Source organism: Rattus norvegicus, chromosome 5 (genome assembly GCF_036323735.1).
Source record: "Rattus norvegicus strain BN/NHsdMcwi chromosome 5, GRCr8, whole genome shotgun sequence".
Classification (NCBI taxonomy): domain Eukaryota; kingdom Metazoa; phylum Chordata; class Mammalia; order Rodentia; family Muridae; genus Rattus; species Rattus norvegicus.
The window spans coordinates 165,945,701-165,969,475 of NC_086023.1; the positions used below are offsets into that span (position 1 = coordinate 165,945,701).

General features: G+C 49.1%; 1 protein-coding gene across 3 annotated transcripts in view; it reads right to left on the reverse strand.

The window, feature by feature from the left end:
* The window catches only part of Car6 (carbonic anhydrase 6), an 18,539-nt gene extending 4,673 nt beyond the window's left edge, over window positions 1–13,866 (reverse strand). The window contains exons 1-6 of one of the 3 annotated variants that reach the window (XM_063287483.1): window positions 11,214–11,495; window positions 10,914–11,096; window positions 7,865–8,013; window positions 6,454–6,546; window positions 2,661–2,730; window positions 952–1,109 (exon numbers count right to left, since the gene is read on the reverse strand). In XM_063287483.1, the coding sequence (XP_063143553.1) occupies window positions 952–1,109; window positions 2,661–2,730; window positions 6,454–6,546; window positions 7,865–8,013; window positions 10,914–10,971 (528 nt within the window). In that variant the 5' untranslated portion in view covers window positions 10,972–11,096; window positions 11,214–11,495. Of the gene's footprint in view, window positions 1–951; window positions 1,110–2,660; window positions 2,731–6,453; window positions 6,547–7,864; window positions 8,014–9,641; window positions 10,402–10,913; window positions 11,097–11,213; window positions 11,496–13,767 lie in introns of those variants that run through there. The other 2 variants (NM_001134841.1, XM_039109708.2) reach the window with 2 other exon arrangements.
* Window positions 13,867–23,775: the final 9,909 nt, after the last annotated feature.

Below are 23,775 nucleotides of genomic sequence, written 5' to 3' on the forward strand. Positions count from 1 at the left end.
TTCTCTTGGAGAAGAGAAATGAAGTTTAAGAGGAAAAAAATCGTTTCTGAGGGAAAATATCAGTCTAAGGCAATATTAGACTCGCCTTGTGGCTCCCACGGTGCTTACAGTACTCAGCCCAAAAAAGGCGTGTTACGTGTGGTGTTACGTGTGGTGCTGTCTGTCCTCTAGAGTCGGGAGGCAGGCAGAGCTGGGCGTGGTGGCTCTTGCCTGTAATCTTAACATTCGGGAAGCTGAAGCAGGAGGATTGCCATGACTGGGTTACAGAGTAAGATCCTATCAGGAGGAGGAAGAGAAGGTAGCAGGGGTGGAGAGGGGAAAGGAGGGAGGGAGGGAGGTTGATTGATTGATTCAGGTGCCTGGACTATTTATTATTTTGTAAGACAAAAGATGACCTATAGAACAATTCTCCTCAAAACCCTGAATACAGGCTTGGGGCGATGGTTGGTTCAGTGGTTAAGAGCACCGATGACTGCTCTTCCAGAGGTCATGAGTTCAAATCCCAGCAACCACATGGTGGCTCACAACTGTCTTTAACGGGATCTGATGCCCTCTTCTGGTGTCCGAGGACAGCTATGGTGTACTCATAATAAATAAAAATAAATAAATAAATCTTTAAAAGCAAGCAAGCTGAGGAAGCAAAAAGGAGCAAGCCAGGCAGCAGCTCCGCTGCTCCGCAGCCTCTGCATCAGCTCCTGCCTCCAGGGTCCTCCCTTGTTTGGGTTCCTGTCCTGAATTCCCTTGAGGACAAACAGTGCTATGAAAATGTGAGCCAAGTAAACCCTTTCCTCGCCCATTTCTTTGGTCATAGTGTTGTCACAGCAACGGAAACCCTGACTGAGGCAGCTTCAGTGCCTGTGTGTGGCTTAAGTCGAGTCATGCGGGCTTCTGGGCGTGTCCTTGCTACCCAGGCAGTTAAGAGGAGGCTTTGAGGAGTGGAGCTCTTGTTACCTGGGCCTTGGAGATGGTGGCGGAATCCTGAAACACAAACCACTTGACGTTCTCCGTGCAGGGGGGAGTGGTGAGCGAGCCTTGGTAGGTGTAGTAGTGTCTGATGTCCCCGGGCAACATGTTCCGGATGTTAACGTTTCTCAGTGTCGTGGTTTGTCCTGAGAGAAAAGACAGGGAATTTCGGAGAAAGGAACTCTGCCGCCCCAGGAGGGAGAGCTCGGGCTCTGCCTCAGGAATGTTCAAGTCGGCTGACCTAAGCCACAGAATAAAGGAAAACCTGTCCCCTGGATTACTCCACAGAATAAAGGAGCCGATGGCTAAAAAACTGTCCCCTGGCTTACTGCTCTGTGGATTGGGTGAACAGCAAAGAGCTGGGCTTGGTGGGGCACACGGTTTATTTATTTATCTTGGGAGAGTGAGATCCAAACCTGTCCCTGGATTCAAAGCCAGCCTGGACTTTACAGTGACTTCTAGACCTAGAGAGATGCTCTGTGGTTAAGGGCACTCAATGCCCGTCCAAAGATCCTGAGTTCAATTCCCAGCCCCCCACATGGCAGCCCACAACTGTCCGATGCATATGTGTAGATTCATCTTTAAAATAAACAAATGGGGCTGGAGAGATGGCTCAGTGGTTAAGAGCACTGACTGCTCTTCCAGAGGTCCTGAGTTCAATTCCCAGCAACCACACGGTGGCTCACAACCATCTATGATGATGTCTGATGCCCTCTTCTGGTGTGTCTGAAGACAGCTACAGCGTACTTATATATAATAAATAAATAAATCTTTTAAAATAAACAAATGAAGTGCCTTCCGGTGACTTCCAGAAGCTAGAGGGATGGCTCAGTGGTTAAGAGCATTATACTACTCTCCCAGAAGCACCTGGTGTGGCTCTCGGCACCCATGTCAAGTGATCTCCACTGCTGGCTGCTGGCGTCCGAACTCTGATGACTGTGGAACTGCAGAATCATCTCCTCACTCTTCATACAGGATACATTTTAAATTTTATTTTTATTTTTTATGTATGTGTATTTTGTCTGCATGCATGCATGTATGTGTGTAGAATATTGTATGTAGTATGTATGTATGCATGTATGTAGAGTGTAGTATGTATGTAGTATGTATGTATGTATGTGTGTATGTGTGTATGCGTGTATGTATGTGTATATACCATGTACATGCCTGGTACCCAAAAGGGTCAGAAACTGGCTTCAGATCCCCTGACATGGGAGTTACAGACAGTTGTGAGCGGCTATGTGGGTGCTGGAAAACAAACCTAGGTCTTCTGTGAGAGCAGCCAGTTCTCTTGACAACTGATCATGAAGGCTCTGGCCTTGGAGATTGTGTCTAAGCACAAGGACACACACCCCTACACATCGATAACTTAAAACTCCGTCCTTGGGGCTGGGGATTTAGCTCAGTGGTAGAGCGCTTACCTAGGAAGCGCAAGGCCCTGGGTTCGGTCCCCAGCTCCAAAAAAAAGAACCAAAAAAAAAAAAAAAAAAAAAAAAAAAAAAAAAAACTCCGTCCTTAGGAGCTGGAGAGAGGGCTGGGGACAAGAACTTACGTGTGGTTTCTCAGAGGCTCGCTCCCCTCCTTAACCTACAGCAGAAAGGGCCGGGACAAGGCCCTCAGTCAAAGAGACCCAGCTTCACTCTGGAGGGTTGTGGCTTCCCTACCCACACAGCCTTCCTCCTGCGGGCATTCCTTACCTGTATACTTGACGTTTTCCAGCTCAGAAATGAAGGTGCTGTAGTAATCGTTTTCTGTGTAATCCTCAACCTGGGGAGAAGCACAGAGCACTCAGCACTGGGGAGAACTTGGCCCACACTAGCATGGCTCGGTGTCCTAGTGGGAGACAAGCTGACTGTCCCCTGCTACCAACTGCCCTCATCTCCATCCTCAGGGGTCCTGACAGACATGATGTCCCAGAAGAAGCTATAGCCTTATTGCTAGAACACTCTGTTGTATGAATATTGATTTGACTGACTTAGTTTAATGTGTATCAGAGTATGCCTGTGTGTCTGCATGCCGACCCTCCGCATGCAATGCTCAGGGAAAACAGAAGAGGGCGCCAGAGCCATTGGTGCCAGAGTCAATGATTTTTTTTTTTTTAATTTTTTTTTTTTTTAAAGAAGAAAATAAAAGTTGCTTCTGCTAAAAGGCATATTTTGTTGTTGTTTTCCCCTGTTGATTTGGTTAGTTTAGGTTTGAATTTGTTTTGGTTCAGTTTGTTTTTTTTGAGACAGGGCTTCTTTATGTAGCCCTTGCTGTCCTGGAACTCACTGTGTAAACCAGGCTGGCCTCCAGCTTGGAAGACCCGCCTTCCTTTGGCTTCTGAGTGCTGGGACTAAAGGTGTGCACCACCACTGACAGGGCTTGGGCTGTCTAGTGTAGCTTGGGCTGTCTAGTGTAGCTTGGGCTGGTCTAGAACTCCCTACGTGAATCATGCTGGGCTCGGATTTGCAAGAATCCAATACTGTTTCCAAGTGCTGGTTTACAGGCAGGCACCTCTTTGACAGATCCCTGTGGCCTGTTCTGTTGGGGTTTTTCTCCTTCAATATAGACTATGTGAATTATTCATATTATTCTCCTGATTTCTTCTCTCAACCTTATTATGACTGTGTTTGTATGATCGGGGAGGGCGCATGACTGAGTCATGCATGTATCGAGGTCAGAGGACACCTTTGTGGAATTGGTTCTCTCTCTATGTAGGTTCTAGGGATTGAATTGAGGCCACCATACTTGCAGGGCAGTCTACTTCGCCACCAAGCTATCTCATTGGCTCTTATTTCTGCCTTATAGTGTGCATGTGCCTGTGTCTGTGTGCCTGAGCGTGTGCGCATGTGTGTATCTATGTGTGTTTGTGAGTGTGTGTGCGTGAGTGTGTGTGCATGTGTGTGTGCACGTGTATGTGTACACGTACATGTATATGTACCACCATGACTGGCTTTTCACGTGGGTGCTGGGACTGGAACTCGGGTCCTCAAGTTTGCATGGAAAGCACTGACAGAACTAGCTCCCCAGTTCCTGTATCTCCCTATTTCTTAGCATAGGAACCCTCTCTTGTTGAAATGTGAACATGTCAGACCGTATATGGAAGCAATTCTGATTCTGAGCTTCTAAAATTGTGTTAGGGTGCTTTCTTGTTTGTGTATTTCTTTGCTTGTTTAGGTCTTGCCTCTGAGCACATTAATCTGCAAAATGTGCTCCCCAGTAGCATAGACTAGTTAATGCCTCCTCTAAGCTTGAGACTTCTAGGTTTTAAATTCTGTTTATTTATTTATCTTTCTATTTATTTACTATTTGATGTCTCCCTTTTTACTTCAGGTTGTCCTAGAACTCACCATGTATCCCAGGCTGGCTTTGAACTCACAACAATCCTAGCTCAGCCTCCTGGGTGCTGCAAATCCATGTGTGAGCTACCACACCTAATTCTGCTCAGTTTTTGTTTGTTTGTTTGGTTGGTTTGTTTGGTTTGGTTTGGGTTTTTTTTTTTTTTTTCCGGAGCTGAGGACCGAACCCAGGGCCTTGTGCTTGCTAGGCAAGCGCTTTACCACTGAGCTAAATCCCCAACCCCTCTGCTCAGTTTTTAAGTGTCACTCTTTTATTTATTCATTTGTTTGCTTGTTTGTTTATTTATTTTTTCTTTCTTTTTTTTTTTTCTTTTTTTATTCGGAGCTGGGGACCAAACCCAGGGCCTTGCGCTTGCTAGGCAAGCGCTCTACCACTGAGCTAAGTCCCCAACCCCCTGTTTATTTATTTTTAAGACAGAGTCTTGCCCTGGATAGTTTCAAACTCTCTTATGTAGACAAGGCTGGCTTCAAACTGGGATTAAAGGCAGTACCAACATACCTAGCTCTCTTCTTTTGGTTTTTTCAAGGCCTGGTTTTTCTATGTAGCCCTAGCTGTCCTGGAACTCACTCCGTAGACCAGAGTGGCCGTCAAGTCACAGAGATTCACCTGTCTCCTGAACGTTGGGGTTAACGGCATGTGCCACCACTGACTGGCCATACTTGGCTGTTAGATGTCACCTTTCTTGTTTAGCTGGAATTCCTAGGGACAGTCGTAGTTCTGTGGTCATAGTGAACTGGATGGAGGCCATGCTCAAACCCCACAAGTTCTTGTGACTTGCCTTTCTACTGATCCTCTCTGTGAGAAGCTCTGCCCACACCCTTGTAGCTCCTATAGCCTCCATTGCCCCCCCCCCCTCTGATCGACCTCCAGGTAAAGATCTGATTGGTTGATATCACTGTCACTGGACTGCCCCCTACCCCCCCCCCGACTCCCCCAACACTTCGCACTGTTCTGTCTGTGAGTTCTCTGTGTTTTCTGACCACTTGATCACATTTTATTCCACTAACAGTGGTCCTGGGCTTCAACTTGCACCTAACACCCAGCCTGCTCTGCTGCCCAGGTGGAAATGTAACTTGTTTTTCCAGGCCAGCCTTGCCCTGAAGAAACCTCCTGGCTGACCACAGTAGGGGTATGGGCCAGAAGAACCCTGGGGGAATGTCCTCTGGAACTCATGCTTAGCAGAAATTCTACCCGATTTCATGAAATAAATGTTTTAATGTACTGTTTGCCTCTAGCTCATGCTGAAAATGGTGGGAAGAGGGTTGCATGTTTTTTTATTTTGCTTTTGTTTATCTTGCTCTGCTATGTTTTGTTTGAGACAAGTTCTCACTGTCTAGCCTGGGCTGACTTTGAACCTTCCATCCTCTACCTCAGCAGCCTGAATGCTAGGATTATGGGTTTGCACTGCCTCGGCCAGCTTCGTGTTTGTGTTCTGAGGTACTATGGAAACAACTGGGTGTTTCGTTTTGCTTATGGCTTTATCCAGTTCAATATTTAGTTTTTGAGAATTAGACTCCTGTCCACCTTGAATTCGTTTTTTAGATTTATTTGTTTTTATTTTATATGTATGGGTGTTTTATCTGCATGTATGTCCGCGTACCATATGCAAACCTGGTGGTGCCCTCAGAGGCCTGGGTCTCCTGGAACTGGTTGTGCCTGCCGTGTGAGTGCTGAGCCTAGAACCGAGGTCCTCCAGAACAGCCAGAACTCTTAATCACTGAGCTCTCCAGCCCAGATTCCTGTCAACTTCAAATGACCTATCCCTAGGTCCATCGCGTGGACTTTCTTAGAATCTGGCTGGCTGGCTTCACCTGGCCCATTAGACCAGCCTGTGTCTAGTCAACCCCTCTGGGATTCCAGCTCTTTTAAGTCATCTTTTTCCCCAGGGCCCCATGGCTCATAACACAAGAGTGACCAAGGGCTGGAGAAACTACTGAGAAGCTTTCCCAGGAATGCTGAACTTAGGAAGGGATGGAGAGAGAAAACGAAGATGATGTGTCACTCAGACCGCATACCTCATTCGGACATGAGGGCATAGCCTGAGTGCAGACGCGCATGCGTAGTTCCTTTTACTGGCAGAAGGCAGACATGCGTAGTTCCAGCCATAACCTACATGCAGACAGACACACATGCGTAGTTCCAGCCTACCTTAACCAAGACCGCCATCACCGCCAAGCCGTCTGGTTGGTCCACGGCTTTCTCGTAGGTCTCGTACTTCTCGTTGAAGTGAACAAGGTGAATCTGTGAGTGAGAAAAGCAAGTCAAGGGTAGTTCCTCTGGTCTTCAAACACTTAAAGATTCTAAAGAGAAGGGAGAGAATGTGAGTGGCTTCCGCCGAGACCTCAATCTAAACCACACAAACAACTCCGGCCTCTCTCCTTCCGTGCAGGCTACAGATCCCAACTGTCAAGACCAGAAACGTTTCTGAGACTAAAAAGAGAGTAAGTGGGATTCTGGAAGGTTGTGGCTCTGGTTTGCCCTGACCCAAACTCGCCCTGGCAGAGGCTGGATTACATGAGCCCTCTATGTCCTCCTGGGGCCTCTAGGGGGGTTAAGAAGAGGGCGAGCGGGCTGGAGAGATGGCTCAGCGGTCCTGAGTTCAATTCCCAGCAGCCACATGGTGGCTCAGAACCATCTGTAATGGAATCTGATGCCCTCTTCTGGTGTGTCCGAAGACAGCTACAGTGTAACCTTAAAAAAAGAAGAAAAAAAAAAAAAAAAAAAAAGAGGGCAAGCAATGATCTCCCCCCTCAGGAAGCCACTGGAATCAGCAGTAAGCCGCAAATCAGCCCGAGGGTGGATGCAGGCCAAAGAGGTGCCCTAAAAACGCTAACACACAAATTCAGCTGAAAAGGGAAGTCCAGGGGTTGGGGATTTAGCTCAGTGGTAGAGCGCTTGCCTAGGAAGCGCAAGGCCCTGGGTTCGGTCCCCAGCTCTGAAAAAAAAAAGAAAAAGAAAAGAAAAAGAAAAGGGAAGTCCTGCTGCCGTACAGATGAGAGACTCCTGCCGTGTCGTGAGTTCTCTGAAGAGAGACCCTAGAGAGACCCTGTTTACATTCCCCTACAAGCGACACAGAGTCATTTCCGAACGAACCAAAAATAAATTCAACCACAGGGTGACTGAACCATCATCAATCACTGCACGAAATCATATTGGTTACTTTAATAAAAATAAGCCAATATTAAAATTGGCCGTTTGAATTAGAAAGGTAGAGCTGGAGAAATGGCTCAGCTGGTAAAGCACTTGCTGTTGAGCATGAGAAACTGAGTTCAATTCCCAGCACCCACAAAGGAAAACTGGGCACAGTATTGCATATCTATAATCTCTGAGGTAGGATCCTTGGGGCTCGGAGGCCAGCTGATGAGAGCCCCATCAGTGAGATAGAGTGTATGGCAGAGGATGACAGCATCAACCCCTGGCCTCCACGCATATGCACATATAAGTGCGTGCACACTCACTTGAAGTGCACATACGTGACACCTGGCTTGCAGACACTGGCACAAAGAAAGGTGACTCTGGAGCTTGAAAGGAAGGGGACCCTGTCGGGGTTGTTACGTACCTCTATGGCGTGCCTCATCCCATCGATGGTGTGCTCAGAGCCACTGATTTCTGAGTCCCGACCGCCCCAGTGAAAGTGCATCTGCTTTGTCCTGTACACAGTGCCGTCAGAGTCTCTCATGGACATGGTGTTCGGCAGGGTGATCTGTACTGTGGGAGAGAACATGGCACAACGAGACTCAGATTTTCCATAAGTAGCTCCCACTCCCCACCAGAGGCAACCCGGGGTGTTCTTGATGGATCAGAACACTGTCCCCGAAGAGAAGGTGGCACCGGGGCACCTGTGTTGCACAGAGCAGGTCAAGGTGGGTGTCAGGACACCTCTCTGTCTAGAACCAACCAGTCAAGGGGCAGGACTATGGTGCAGGAGATCCGGTGTGTCGGTCTTATAAAATGGGAACGCTCAGAAAAAAATATTGCCCAGAGTATATGCCTCTAATCCCAGCACTTGGAAGCTGAGGCAGGAGGATTGTTCCTGCAAGTTTGAGGCAAGACTTCATGGCTTTTAGCCAGGTAGCTAGTCCTTTAGCTAGTCCACAGAAGTGCCAGCTCTGCTGGGGCCTGAGGCAGCACCATGCTGGGCAGGCTCCAGCACTCCTGTTTTGTGGACAAGGAAGTTGACCCTGAGGATGGGAAGACTCGGTGTCATACTATGCCTTGGGCAGGAACAGAGCTGGCTGAGAACCTGACCTCTTCATCTCTAACCACACACCATCATGATGTGACTCGACTTGTCCTCAGAAGACCAGAAACCAGGTTACACAGTCAGCCAGGACCGGAGCTCTTGCTTAACTTAGGACTGACTTTGACTGAGATACTAACCCTGAAATGTGAGGCCGGAGGGAAAACAAATGGGTTCTCCTGCCACATGCCCCCCAGACTTCCTACGGGGACATTACTTAGGTCAAATAACTGCAGATGTTCACCCCACTGGCTCAGACCTTTAAAAAGTTTGTCTCTTGGAATGAGCTATGCGAGAGTAAAACTGGGTAGCGGCTCCAGAGAATGACTAGGCTGGAGTGGGAAGGCTCCAGTGGGGCACAGTGGCACATGCGTGTAATCTCAGCAGTGGGGAAACAGAGACAAAAAGATCAGGATTTCAAGCCAATCTCGCTGCATCTGCATTTGGAGGCTAGCCTGGGCTCCATGTGGCCCTGTTTTAAAAATGAACAAAAAAAAGGTATAATTTAAGAGCTGAGACTACAGCTCACTTGCACGAGGCCTAGGTCTCCAGTGTAGGAGGAAAGAAAGGGTGTTTGATATGTATTCCTGCAGTCTCGGGATACTGAGGCAGGAGGATCATGAGTTCTCAGCTAGCCTTGGCTACAAAGTGAGACCCTGTCTCCAGGAGGGGAAAAAAACGGGGCTAGCTGAATGGATTGGCAGATAAAACAGCCTGACTTCTAAGCCTGGCACCTTGACTTTGGTCCTCTGATGTCTGTGATGTGTGTCTGCACACATACATCACACACATGCAGTGACAGTGAGTCAAAAGCACTCTTTAAAAGGATCTGATTTGGGACTACGAAAGCAACATCTGTCCTGCTGCCAAGGTCTTCTTATTAAATCCATAGGACTGGGGAAGACGGCTCAGTGGTTAAGAATTCTGACTGCTCTTCCAGAGGACCTGGGTTCAACTCCCAGCCACCACATGGCGACTCACAACTGTCTGTAACTCCAGTTCCAGGACTTCTGACACCCTCACACTGATATACACGCAGATAAAACACCAATGTACATAAAATTAAAAGAGAAAAAAAAGTCACCCGGATGCCTACCAGGCCACTGAGATGACTTGTGGGCAGAGCTGCATGCTGGCAAGACTGATGAGGGCTCCTTCCCATGTCCTTTGCCCCATGTCCATGTCCCATGGGAATGTTAGTCATAAAGTTAATCCTTCGGGCTGGAGAGATGGCTCAGTGGTTAAGAGCACCCGACTACTCTTCCAGAGGTCCTGAGTTCAATTCCCAGCAACCACATGGTGGCTCACAACCATCTGTAAAGAGATCTGATGCCCTCTTCTGGTGTGTCTGAAGACAACTACAGTGTACTTATATATAATAAATGAATAAATCCGCAAGGCCCTGGGTTCGGTCCCCAGCTCCGAAAAAAAGAAAAAAAAAAATAAATGAATAAATCTTTAAAAAAAATAAATAAAGTTAACCCTTGATCTCCACAAGAGGGCCGTGTTAATCAGATTTCCCCACTCCACACACACACCATTTAAACGTTTTTAATTGGCCGCGGTGGCATATGTTTTCTTAAAGAGCAAACATTCATATTTGAAATGTTCTTTCTTCCCAAATCGTATTAAAGAGTTCAGAGCCTGTGATTGGATGAACGTAACAGACGACTCCAGGCTTTGTAGAACACAACGCTTACTATTTAGAGCCTCAAAAAAACCTACGCTCTCAAGAATGGAAGAGACCTTAAAGGAAGAAGTTGCTGAGTGAATTCTGCCGAGAGTCGTGGGAGCCAGGAACCTAGACCCCACAGAGCTCCCTCCGCCGAATAGACAGTTGAAAGCATTTGCTCCCTTTGTGAGGAGTGACGATTTACCAGTGTCTGGCCAGATGTTTGCTGTCCTCAGGCGACCGACCCCCAACGGGGTTGAGGTAGAATACTTGACCAGCATGCACTGGGCGCTGGGCGCTGGGCGCTGGGCGCTGGGCGCTGGGCGCTGGGCGCTGGGCGCTGGGCGCTGGGCGCTGGGCGCTGGGCGCTGGGCGCTGGGCGCTGGGCGCTGGGCGCTGGGCACTGGGTTTGATACCTAACTCCACATAAACTGCGGTAGTATACTTCCGTAATCCCAGCACTCAGGAAGCATTAAATGGGGAAGGTCAGGAGCTCAGGATCTCCTTTACTGAAAACAGCCTGGGTTGTCTTTAAAAGGAGGAACGTTGACAAGTAGAGCCAGCCCTCCTCCGGGTTTGCTTAACATGTGCAAGGCCATAGGTCCTACCTCAGCCCTAGAAAACTGGGTCTCTGCGCCTGCTGCTGGCACGCATGCGCACTCCGTTTGGATAGCCAGCCCCACCAGTACTCCCTACCTGTGTGTCCGTTGTTAGTCATAGAGAGCTCCAGCCCCTCCTCCTCATAGTTGACCATGTGCAGGGGCAACAAGGAGCTACTGAAGTGCACCTCCCTCCTCTTCACATCGATGGGCGACTGCCTTTCCCCGCCGCAGGAAGGGTACTTCTCAGGCCACCGACTCTCTTCCAGGCCGTCATCCCCTGCAACAGGAGAGAGTGGGACCCAACTCAGAGCTACTCCTCTGAGCCTTCTCTGGGGCTTCTCACCAGGCTGGGGTCAGGGGCTTCTGGGTGGAAGAGCTCTAAACTAAGCCCCACACTTGGGTTGTGGCGATGGTGCTCTTCCTTTGTGGCTACCGGCGGTGAGAACCAGAGCTGGTGATTCATGTCCAAGGGTCTCCTGCAGAGTAGTTGGCCCTCTGCCCTGTAGTAGTCACATGATAAAGGCTCCTGAAGGAAGCCTGTGCCTAACAAGAACCCCTGACCTCATTTTCAGAGAGTACAGTGTTCCTTTCCAAGCCCTGGACTTGAGCCCCACCCCTACCCAGCTTCCCCTGCTGCTCCAACTCCCAAGCCCTCCTATCACACGTCCCCAAATCAGCAGCTTTCTTCTTGCTCTAGCTTCTTCTCTGGTTCTTAGGAAGGCAAAGACCATTTAAACGACAACCCGTGAATGCAGGACACCTGAAGAAGCATCATGTTAAAACAGAGGGGAGAAGCGAGGAGCGGGGGGTGGGGGGGGGGGTGTTTGGCAGGGGCGGAGCCACTGTGGAGTTAGAGGCAGGATGATAACACGAGCACAAGACTGTCTTCAGCTACAAAACAATTTCAAGTCATCGTGGGCTACATTAAATCCTACCTTAAAAACTAACACTAAAACAGTAAAATAAAACTTGGATGTATCTATAATTCCAGCTTTTCAGGAGGCAGACTTGAGAGGATCTCTCTCTCTCTCTCTCTCTCTCTCTCTCTCTCTCTCTCTCTCTCTCTCTCTCTCTCTGTAAGAGGCAGAAGGTTTTTTAAACCCAGGAAATAACTTGTTTTGTTTTGTTCCTTGAAACATCTTACTATGTAGTCCTAGCTGGTCTAGAACTTGTGGCAGTCCTCCTGTCTTTTGGGTGTTGGGATTACAGCCCTGTGATACCAGGTGTAAATGTAAATGAGCTGGAGGTTCAAGGCCAGCCTGGGCAACATATCGAGATACTCCTAAAAAAAAAAAAAAAAAGAAAGAAAACCTTGTGGTGGTGGTGGTGCACGCCTTTAGTACCAGCACTTGGGAGGCAGAGGCTGGCGGGTCTCTGAGTTCGAGGCCAGCCTGGTCTACAAAGTGAGTTCTAGGACAGCCAGGGCTATACAGAGAAACCCTGTCTCCAAAAGCAAAAGAAAAAAAAAAAAAAAGAAAAGAAAAAGGAAAGGAAAGAAAGGAGGGAGTGAGATAGGAAGGGGAGGAAGGATGTCCTCTAGGAAGTGGTTAAAAAGCCCAAAGCCAGAGTAATGAGGAGCGGTCACTGCAGATGACAGAGACCCTTACCACTGAAGGGTTTTGTTAATTTATTTGTTTTGGTTTACTTTTGGTTTTTGAAACAGGTTCTATCTATGTAGCCCTGGCTGTCCTTAAACTCAGTATCTAAACCAGGCTGGCCTTGAACTCAGGAGAGATCTGCCTGCCTCTGCTTCCTGAGTATTGGGATTAAAGGTGAGGTCGCCCTGCCCAGCTCTCTTCTGCCCTTTGCAGTTGAGGACCCTTCAGCGGGAGCTTTCAATGAGCACTTGGCTTGTTCTAGGTACGGTGCTCGTGCTGGGGCTTCTTGGTTTGCAGTCAACAGAAAAGTTTATTGTTGTCTCCTCCTGCTCAATAATTCAAACCAAGTTTTGAGCAGGTCTCTCCGTGGCACAGCCCCTCCCTTGATCCAAAAGCTTAAGGTCTGTGTCTTGAAGGTATTGGGAAGGAGCCAGAGGCACGGCTCAACTGTAGCACATGCCTAGTATGCACAAGGCTGGTCTCCAGTCCTAGTGCTAGGGAAAAGAAGGAAAAAAAGAGAGAGAGAGAGAGAACCCACCAGGCATTTACAAAAGGTCACCCTGTTCTCCAGGCCCTCCGGGGGCCATGTGAGGGGGAGACCTTCAGTCTCGGAATCCCTGATACCATAAAGAACCCCGGGATTTGCCATCTCAATCCTCCCTCTTCTGTCGCCCCTGAAGCTTTGCCAGTGAGTCTGCTGGGAGACACTGAAAAGCCACAACCCTCCCAGGCAGGTGTGGGCTCCATCTCCCACAGGGTAATTTGTGGACCTGCCCTCCGAACTCTATTATCTGAGCCTCCACAATGTCCCTTGGGCAGACCACTCAGAGCAGACTTTGCCCTGTTCCCTCTGGCCTCCTGCACCGTCCGGTAGCCTCCAGCCTCCCCCAGGCACTCCCACCCCCCAACCCAGTCCTAAGAAGATAACAGGTGGGAAGATTCATCTTAAGTTCCCTTTGGGAAGTCTGACTGGGCATCTAATGGTCAGGTCAGTGAGCTCTGGTGGAGGGAAGGCGACCTGGATGAGTCTTGAGCGGGCACATTCCCGAGGAGGAAGCTATGACCTAGTAGTCTCTATGAGACCTTGGTTCTAGATGCCTCTTTTGTCACATATTCTGATACCAATAACAACCTCACAGAAGTGGACTCTCGAAGCAGCCAGTACTGGACGGGAAAGGTCCTAACGCTGTCTCCTCTTCTCGCTCATTGGAGCTTTTAAGTCTGTTCATTCAGAGACAGCAAAACACATGTGAACCCACCAGGAGCAGGCAGACCCCAACAGAGGACCCACACACCCAGTGCAGATGGCTGCTTTGTCACTCTGTCCTGAAGTGCCAGGTGTCAGCTTACCTGAGTAGCTCCACTCACTGAGGGCCTGGATGCCCAGGAAGAACAAGGACACCACGCTCACCAGAACCCTCATGGCAGATGCTGTAGCCCTGAATGCAGGACAGGTTCTGGGCTGCACTTCTTTTAAATGCTCAGAAACTGTAAATAACAATTTGCCAGGTCCAGCTGGCTGATCCCGCCCTTGCTGCACCCTCTGAACAATAACACGCTCCCCACAATGGCCCTTCTGACTTGGTGCCTCACGCACGTGCCTCACCTCCTCCCAGGGCATTACCATAGCCAATTAGCCCGTGTCTGGTTGTTCAACATCTTTGGAAACTCAGTTCACCGGCCACACAGTGCAGCCATTGTGGCCCTTGAGCGATGACTGAGCTGGAGGGATTCAAAGAGCCCGAGGCGAGGTACACCCGGAAGCAGGGGCTTCCTGGATATTGTCGTGATGTCCTCTGCCCTTTCTCCTGGCTGCGGAGTGGAATCACCAGGGTCTGAAAGCCATGCCAGATCCCCGTTGGTATTTCCTGCCTGTCCCAGAGTGGACACAAGGACATCTCTGATGGCTCAAGGGTTGACCCCCATCCCCTGGCCAGTGAGGCAGCTGGGAAGACAATCGGAGGGGCCCAGTTAGAGGCAGAGATGGGTTTATCCAGCTCTTGACCTGGGAGCCAGGCTTTTGAGCTTCATCTGCACACATGCCTTGGGGTCTCTGGGGTAGAGGAGGTGTGGGCGCTCCTATTTCCCTGGGGATTTGTTCTGACAGCTGCGGTGAACTTGGGAACACCGGGCCAGCATGAATCAATACGTGGCCTGATCCTTATGCATTTATGTGGTTAGTGCAGGAGAAACTGGCATGTACGCCTGCCCGACAAGTCAGGTGTATGCCATCTCTTTCAGAGAGGCAAAGGCAATGGGGGATGGGGGCTCCTGGAGGGCACCTGCCATGCTGGCCAGATGCAAAGAACCGATCTGCTCGCTGGCACAGCAAAACCTGGAGTAGCGTGGAGTCGTATCGAGTATACAAGAGGTGGCGGGGAGGGCTCCCTGCTGCCATTTAATCAGGGGACATCCGTCGCCGCCGTGAAGATCCCAGTGAAATTCTAAACCTGTAAAGCTCAAGAGCCCAAAGGATTGCAAAGAAACCAGTCACCCAACTACTCTGTGCCTCAGTTTCCCCATCTTCAACAGGAGCTTGCGACAGTGCCCTACCCCCTACACACACACACACACACACACACACACACACACACACACACACGAGTTCAGCAGCAGCCCTGTGTGCTCAGAGTAGCATGGTAACTGGCAGCATTTTTTCAGCTTCTCATTTTATGACAAGGGAGTAACCGTTGTCACACCATTTTGTGACACTTTGTGAGGGAACAGAAGAGACAAAACACTTGCTCTTTAGGTCATGGAGCTTCTCCAAATTCAAACCCAACTCTAAGTTGGTCTTGCCTGGTCTGATGAGCCCCAGGGACCTGCAGTGAAGGCCACCTCGTTGACCCCACGAGCCCCATATTTGCTGAAGTGTTTAAAAGATATCTTCATGACTGGGAGACTGAGGCCAGGAGAGTGTAGCGAGTTTTAGACAAGGTGACTGCCAGGAGTTTGAAGCCAGCCTAAGGTACAAAATGGAGTCCTGTCATGAAAATGGGAGGGGGTGGGGATAGGGGCTCAGCAGTCAAGATGGAGTGCTGCTCTTGCAAAGGATCCAAGTTCAGTTCCCAGCACCCACATCAGGCAGATCACAACTACCTGTAGGTCCAGACCCCAGGGATCTGACACTCTTCCAGTCTCTGTGAACATCAGCACCAGAACCCATGTGCACACACACACACACACACACACACACACACACACACACATGCACACACACATACATGCATATACACATACATGCACTCACATGCACACACATACATGCACACACACATGCACAAACACACACACATGCGCACACACATACATGCAAACACACATGCACGCAGGTACTCGTGCGCACACACATAAATAATAATGGTCCAGCATGCACAAAAGCCTGGTTTCAATCCCCACCATCACATAAACTTGGTATGGAGGTACAACCATATTTCCAGCACTCAGAAGTTAACAATCATCCTTGGGTATGTATTGAGTTTGAGATCAACCTGGATGACAGGAGAAGCTCGCCATCTCTAAACAAAAGGAAAGCAACATCCCACCAACTGTAGACAAGGCAGCATCTTGTTCAAGCTGAGTGAAAAATGCAAAATGGAGCTGGGGTCTGACTGCTGATCTCAGGCTGGCCCTGAACTCAAAGACCTGCCCATCTCTTCCTCCAGAGTGTTAGGGGTTTAAAGCATGCAGATTTTCTTTGGGACTCTACATTAGGAAACAGTGTAGAGGGGCTGGGGATTTAGCTCAGTGGTAGAGCGCTTACCTAGGAAGCGCAAGGCCCTGGGTTCGGTCCCCAGCTCCAAAAAAAAAAAAAAAAAAGGAAACAGTGTAGAACTGAGTGTCCGGGAGGCAGTTGATCTTGGGAGGGGGCTGGAGTTGAGGGAACTCAGAGTAGGCTGGGTCTTGGGGAGACATGTTTCCACAGGGAGGGAAGGAGGCAGAGAAGAGAGAACGACTTTTCTGAGGCAGGAGGATCCCAGGAAGTGGCAACCTGGGTTGTGGTCACCACTCCCAGCCCCTCCCAGCCCCATCTCCCGTGGGGTTCTGCAACCCTGAGGTTAGCATTTTGGGGTTCCCTTGTGCTTATATGGCCCATGAGTCTCTTTGCGTGATGTACACGGCTACAGTGGAGTCTGTAACTTCAAACCTCACTGCCACCACCATCATCGTCCAGAGGTCCTGCTGCCCATCCCCATGCACAGCTGTCAATGCTGTCACCTTGTTAAAGGGAGCAATTAAATTAACAAAGAAAGATCAGATCGGCTCCTGAAATCCAACAGCCACCTGCAAACGAGGGCACATTGCTGGATGCCGGTCCCTCCCTCTTCCGGATGGCATAATCCCAGTGATGGACTCACAGCAAAGCAATGTCAATTTCGTTGCCTAACTTCTGACCCATTGACTTCTTTGACCGTAAAATTTTCCATCCATCTACTCTGAAGAGGAGATACCTTGCTTCTTGTGTTTGTGGGTCACATGCCTCAGTGTGTGTGTGCGTGTGTGCACATGTCCGTGTGTATGCGTGCGCGTGCATCTGCATGTGTGAAGTCCTCCTGCCCTCACCCTCCCACACCCCCCCAGCTCACTGGAGCGTATTTTGGTTCTACTCTCCTGTTTCCCACAACTCATGACTTTATTGACTCTGTCCGATGAGCTGACAAGTTTACCCGTCTTCATCACAGTGGAAGGTTAAGAGTGAGAAAGGAGCCTTTGTGCTTCTTGGATTTATGACTGACTGTTTCATGGAAAGGCCCAAAGAGGTGAAGAAAAAGAAGAGAGGGAGGCATGGTCATCGCAGGTGAGTAGGAAGTACCAGCAGCCCAAGTAAACAGGCAGACACCTCCTGCCCAGGTGTGCTCAACCCACCCACCCACACGGCAGGGAGGGACCATCCGTCTGCACAGGGAAAAGAGACAAGAATCAAGGAGGGTGAGCACAGGTGAGCTGGAAGACAGCCCAGTGAGCCGACACTAAGGTTCAAACAGGACTGACACAGACAGTGGCTGTGGTTGCCCAAGAATATGCTGTACCCGACACAGAGAGGCCATTATCCACTCCCTACAGCGCTGTGAGCTCCCAGGAATCACGAAGGCTGAGCCATTCCATGCAGACTTCCCATGTAAGCACTACAGCGCTCAATCGGTCACGGTCAAAGCCCACTCGATGGCTTGCCTCCTGCTGTTGTGCTGCGTCTCGCTTTGTTTGAGGCAGGGTCTTACCTGGTCTGGTGGTCCTAGAACACCCGGACAGCCCTAGCTGTCCTAGCATTTGCCATAGAAGACCAAGCTGACCCCCAGCTTGGAGATGTGCTAGCCTCTGCCTCCCGAGTGCTGGGCTACCACACCTGGTAAAGCCTGCTTTGTTAGCCATATCAATAGGGGCGTGTCTAAGCTTTCCTGGACTGGAGGTATAGCTCAGTGGCAGTGAATTTACCTAGCACTCAAGGGAAAAATTCACGGTTTTCTTTCTTCTCTTTAAAGATAGGCTCCCATGTACCCAAGGCTAGCCTCAAACCCACTGTGTAGCCAAGGATGACCTTGAACAGCTGATATTCTTGTCTCTGCTCCCAAGTGCTGATTCTAACTAAGCAAGTGTGTGCATCCACAGTGCTGAAATTGAACCCAATGTCTCATGCATGCTGGCTAAGACCTCTACCAACTGAGCTATGTACCCAGCCCAGGCCATGGCTTTCTTTCAGAGGATGTCCTATGTTGGATCTGTCACTCCCTGCTTTATTCCTTTGAGGACACCAGACATCGTCCTCTGGCTTCGAAGTGTGTGCATAAGAATAAGCCACAAACACACTTCCACATGCATAACACACACACACACACACACACACACACACACACACACACACACTTGTATATATCCATTCATCCATGATTCTTCTTTGTGGGTGTCAGCACATAAAAAAGACCTCCCATCCCAAAAGCTGGTTAGAAAATGTCTTCTTGGGGTTGGGGATTTAGCTCAGTGGTAGAGCGCTGGCCTAGCAATCGCAAGGCCCTGGGTTCGGTCCCCAGCTCCGGAAAAAAAAAAAAAAAAAAAAGAAAATGTCTTCTTTACTATTAATTTAGATACAAGTAACACAGGACCCAAACATCTAAAATTATGAGTAGCGTTGCCTAACCCACACCCTTCCTGGTACAAACCCAGCATAGTTCCAGCCACTGGGGCTAACTGCTCCCTGGTCTCTCCTGCTAGTTGGACCAGCTGCTTATTGACGGAGCCTGGATCCTGCTCTATCCACCCAGTGTACATCCCTATCTGTTTACTTCTTTTTTTTTTTTTTTTTTTTCTTTTTTTCGGAGCTGGGGACCGAACCCAGGGCCTTGCGCTTTCTAGGCAAGCGCTCTACCACTGAGCTAAATCCCCAACCCCTATCCGTTTACTTCTTTAGGAAAGGTTTGTGCCTCTCCACCCTACCCTCGACTGATCAAGTCCAGTCAAAACCTGTGGTGAGTGTTACCTGGCAAGAAAGAGGTTTCTATTGGCTTCTCGGTGCCACTGAAACAAATGTCCACAACCTTGGTGCTTAAAGGAAGGCAGACTCTGACTGGGCTCAGTCTGGAAAGTGTTTGCCTCTCGGGCATGAGGACCTGAGTTTAGACTCCCAGACCCATGTAAACGTCGAGCATGGTGGTCGATGATGGCTTATAATTCCCCGAAACAGTGAGAAGGAGGAAGGGGCAGGTGGGTTGCTGGAAGCTTGCTGGGTTAGCTTGTTTGGTGATGTCCTAGGCTAGTAGGGGACTCTCAAATAGAAGGCGGAAGGTGCCTGGGGCATGATAACCAGAGGTGGTCCTCTCTACATACGCGCGCGCGCACACGCCACACACTGACATGGGCATCCAAGTACATATGTGTACCGACACATGTGAGAAAGAGGGGCACAGACCCACCGGCTAACAGGTCAGGAGGTCAAGTCTAGGTGTTTGCTGGACTAGTGCCTCAGAGGCCCCAAGTAGACAATGCATTCTTTAGCCCCTGGTGGCCACCTGCAACCAGGCTTGTGCCTTCACCCCCAAATCACTCAGCTTTCTGGCCTCCATCACACCTGCTCCTCATCCCTCCTTGACCTTCAACCTTGATCAAGGTTGCTAAGGTTACAATCCTGACCCTCCTGAGGACCCCAGCTCACTTGTGCCAAGTCTCTTAGTAAACGTCAGTGTAGTGTTTTTCCCTCCGGGTTTAACCTGATGCCACCTTGGAGTTGCTTGATAGCCATGGCAACTGGAACAGAAAAAAACAACATGGCTCCCCGGGTTTGCCGTGAGGGAGTTCCCGACAATCACTAGCAGATGGAGGAAGGGAGTTAAAAGACCCTAACCTGGGATTTCGGCTATCGCTCGTGCTCCCTGCCCTCTCCCTCACTGAAAGTGATCTCGGAAGAGTCTAGGCTGTAGAGAGAGCGGAGTTAAGGGAATAGGTGATCCCATGACGCAGCTTCCGAGATCGAGAGAGACTCCGCAACGATGCAGCTGTTTTAGGGGAGGTGCCTATGCAGCTGTAAGGAAACACAATAAACTCACTGGGTTCACCAGGTTGAGCTCAGGTGAAATCGTACCTTGGTCCGTCATGAACGCCCGGCTGGGTGAAAAGGTGCCTGTTCAAAGCTTCCTGGGAAAAGTTCACACAACAGCAGAAACCAACCACAGTGTCCAGAGGACCCAGATAACTATTTAGCCTGCCGCAGTGAGGGAAGGAACCACCATTAGATTAAATTATGGGGTGGGGGGAGGGGTAGCTCATTTGGTGAAGTATTTGCTGTGCAAGGGTAAAAACCAGAACCCATGTAAAAGCTAGGCACTGGTGCTGTGGGCCTGTAATTTTAGCATAGGGCAGAGAGAGGCAGTTCCTGAGGCTCCCTGGCCAACCAGCCTAGTCTGCCTGGTGAGCCCCAGGGGGCCATGAGAGACCTCTTTGCAAAACAAGATGCGATGCACTGCTCTGGAGAAACCAAAACCCAAGGTTGACCTCTGACCTCCACGTGTATCCTACATACACACATACAAAGGTTAGGTTAAACCGGGGTTTTCTGGAAATTGGATTCAGACCTCAGAGGACAAAATGACAGCTCAGCAGTGACTTGAGGCTCCCAGGCATGGAGGGACTGTGGAGGATCAAAGTGACACAGCTTTCCTGAGCTCTCAATGGCCACTCTGCTATGACAGTCAGCTGACTGGACTAGGCCAGCCTTGGGGACCTGGGAAAGGCACGAGGCACCACGAAGTTTGCTCTCTTGTTGCTCTGGTAAACACCTCGACTAAAATGCGACTAAAAGCAACTTAAAAAGGAGTTAAGAGTTAATCTGGGGTTGGGGATTTAGCTCAGCGGTAGAGCACTTGCCTAGCAAGCGCAAGGCCCTGGGTTCGGTCCCCAGCTCCGGAAAAAAGAAAAGAAAAAAAAGAAAAAAAAAAAGAAAAATTGAATTTAAAAAATAGAAATATATGTTTGCCCGGAAACCGGGAAAGGGAATAACACTCGAAATGTAAATAAGAAATACTCAAGTTAATAAAAAAAAAGAATTAAAAATAAAAAAAATAGAAATATATTCTCAGGATTCTCAGGATTAAAAAAACAAACCCAGGATGTATTAATGTCAAATATTTCTAAAGATTGAAAACAAACAAACAAACAAACAAAATAAAACCATAGGCTAGACAGGGCTGGGTAAACCACAGCATGAAAGCCACACTGGGGCAGCCTGTTCTTTAAGTATTGTCTGTGGCTTGCTCTGCAGGGCTTCCCTGAGGCAGTCACAATAGAGAGAGAGAGAGAAAGCCTCAGAACCCACATGTTTACCAACATGACCTTGTCTAGAGAGGCTAACCAACCTGTTTTATCTTTGATGTCCAAATCTAACAAAGGACCCAAAACAAAAACTCTTAGCAAGTACTTACAAGTGAGCTTAGATATTTAAAAATTCAAAACAAGCCATGAATGTATGGATGGGTGGATGGGTGGGTAGGTAGGTGGATGAATGGGTGGTTAAGTGGATGGAGGGGTGGGTAGGGGGGTGGATGGATGGATGGATGGATGGATGGACGGATGGGTGGGTGGTTAAATGGGTGGGTGGGTGGTTAAGTGGGTGGATGGGTGGGTGGATGGATTGAGTGGTTAAATGCATGGTTGGGTAGGTGGGTGGATGAATGGACAGACAGACAGATGAGTTCAATCCTCTAAGCACTTCCCTAACTCTCGTTCTCTACCTGTTAGGAACTTTTGGTCCTTTCATATGAATATAATGTTTTTATTACTCAGTCTCTGGATTCATTTTCTACGAGGCATGGAAGACAAACCTGATCAAGCTGCCTGATTCCCCAGTCACCTCCCAGTGCCTCCTGGAGCTGAGACAGACTCGTCACCCATTTCCGGACACCCAGACACATGGGAAATCTTCTGAAGAGACTTCTCAGAGTTTTGCTTCCTTTTTTTTATTTTATTATTTTCAGTGTGTCCCAGTTTTGTCTGCACATGTGTGTGCACCTCTTGTGTGCAATACCCTTGGATGCCAGAAGAGGGCTCTGGACTAGATCCTCTGGGACTGAAGATATGAGCAACCTCTCTCCAACTCCCTCTTGCCCCTGCAACCCCCACCACTGTTTCTGAAACTGGGTCTCATTGTGGCCCTGGATGCCCTGGAACTTGCTATATAGACCAGGGCAACTCACAGAGATCCAACCACATGTTGGCTCATAACCTTCTGTAAAGAGATCTGATGCCCTCTCCTGATGTGTCTGAAGACAGCTACAGTGTACTTATATATAATAAATAAGTTTTTTTTTAAAAAAGGCCTTGGGAGCCAGGTGTGTTAACACGTGCCTTTACTCCTAGCACTTGCGAAGCAGAAGCAGGAGGATCTCTGTGAATTCAGGGCTAGCCTGGTCTACATAGTAAGTTCCTCGGCAGTCAAGAGCACTCACCACTCTTGCAGAGGACCCAAGCTCAGTTCACAGCACCTACGTGGCGGCTCACAAACATTTGCAACTCAGGTTCCAGGGGATCCAACGCCCTCTCCTGCTCCCCACAGCCACTGCTTGCATGCGGTGCACATACATGTGCATCCATGCAGACAACTGCAGGCACATAGAATAAAATCTTCTAAGGTATTAAGGTAAAAGGACTTATCCAGATGTGTGGATAGTGTTTTCTTCAACCTCCAGACTCTATCGTCTCTGTGCTCAGTCTCCAGCTCTTCTGCCTTCATGGAGGCTTCGAAGAAAGCTGGGAGCAGGAGAGGCTCTTCCTTAGGGAGCCTACCAACTGGTTGTCTATGGCCAGTCAGCCCTAAAAACACACATACGAGGGCTGAATAGCTCCTGTTCAAAATGTGTACATGTATGCATGTATGTATATATGTGCATGTACATGCATACACATACATAGACATACACAGACATGCACACAATAATAATCAGTAAAAAAAGAAAAGAGGCCATGAATTGGGGAGCAGAGGAAAGCAGGGTGTGGTGATTAAATTAATCTCAAAATTAAACAACAAACAAAGCCCAGCAGAGCCAGGTGTGGAGGCACACGATTCCAAGCCCGTTGTCCCCACTACACAGACAAACACACATATGGTTAAAAAAGGCTTACTTTCCTCTTGCTCTCTTGCTCCCCTCTTGCTCTTACCTTCCTGCCCCTGCTCTGTCCTCTCATTCCCCTCCCCACTCTCTCCACATGCTCATGGCCGGCCTCTTCTACTTCCCTCCTCCTCCTCCTCCCCCCCTCTCCCTCTTCCCCCCACTCCTCCTTCTTCCTTTCTCTCTCTCTCTCTCTCTCTCTCTCTCTCTCTCTCTCTCTCTCTCTCTCTCTCCTCTTGACTCCCCTTCCCATGCTCTAAATAAACTCTATTCTATACTAAAGAAAACCCAAATGACCGTGATAGGTGTGCTGCGTATCCCTCAATACACACCATGGTACGTGTACTGCGTATCCCTCAAGCCCAGAAGAAGCTGGAGTTCTGGGCAGCACCTGAGGGAATCAAACTGAGGTCCTTGGCAAGAGAAGCGGCCCCTTTAAGTACTAAGCCACCTCTCCAGCCCCAGTCAAATAAAGAAAAAGCCAGCGAGGCCAGAGACTGTGTTGGCACACAAGATTGTCCTCCGAGCTACTGGATAGCTGAAGAGAGACTGAATAGCTTGAGTCCAGAGGTTTGCTACCGGCCCCAGGAACACAGTGAGATGCCGGCTCAAAATAAAGTAAAAAATTACAATAAACGCTAGTGATGGTATTGTCACATAAGTCCCAGCTTGCAGCCAGCCCTCCCTGAATGGCTCTCAGCAAGGAGAGAGACATTCTTTTCTGGGTGTGGAATCCAGCTGTGGCCATGAGTCCCACGATCACAGGAGA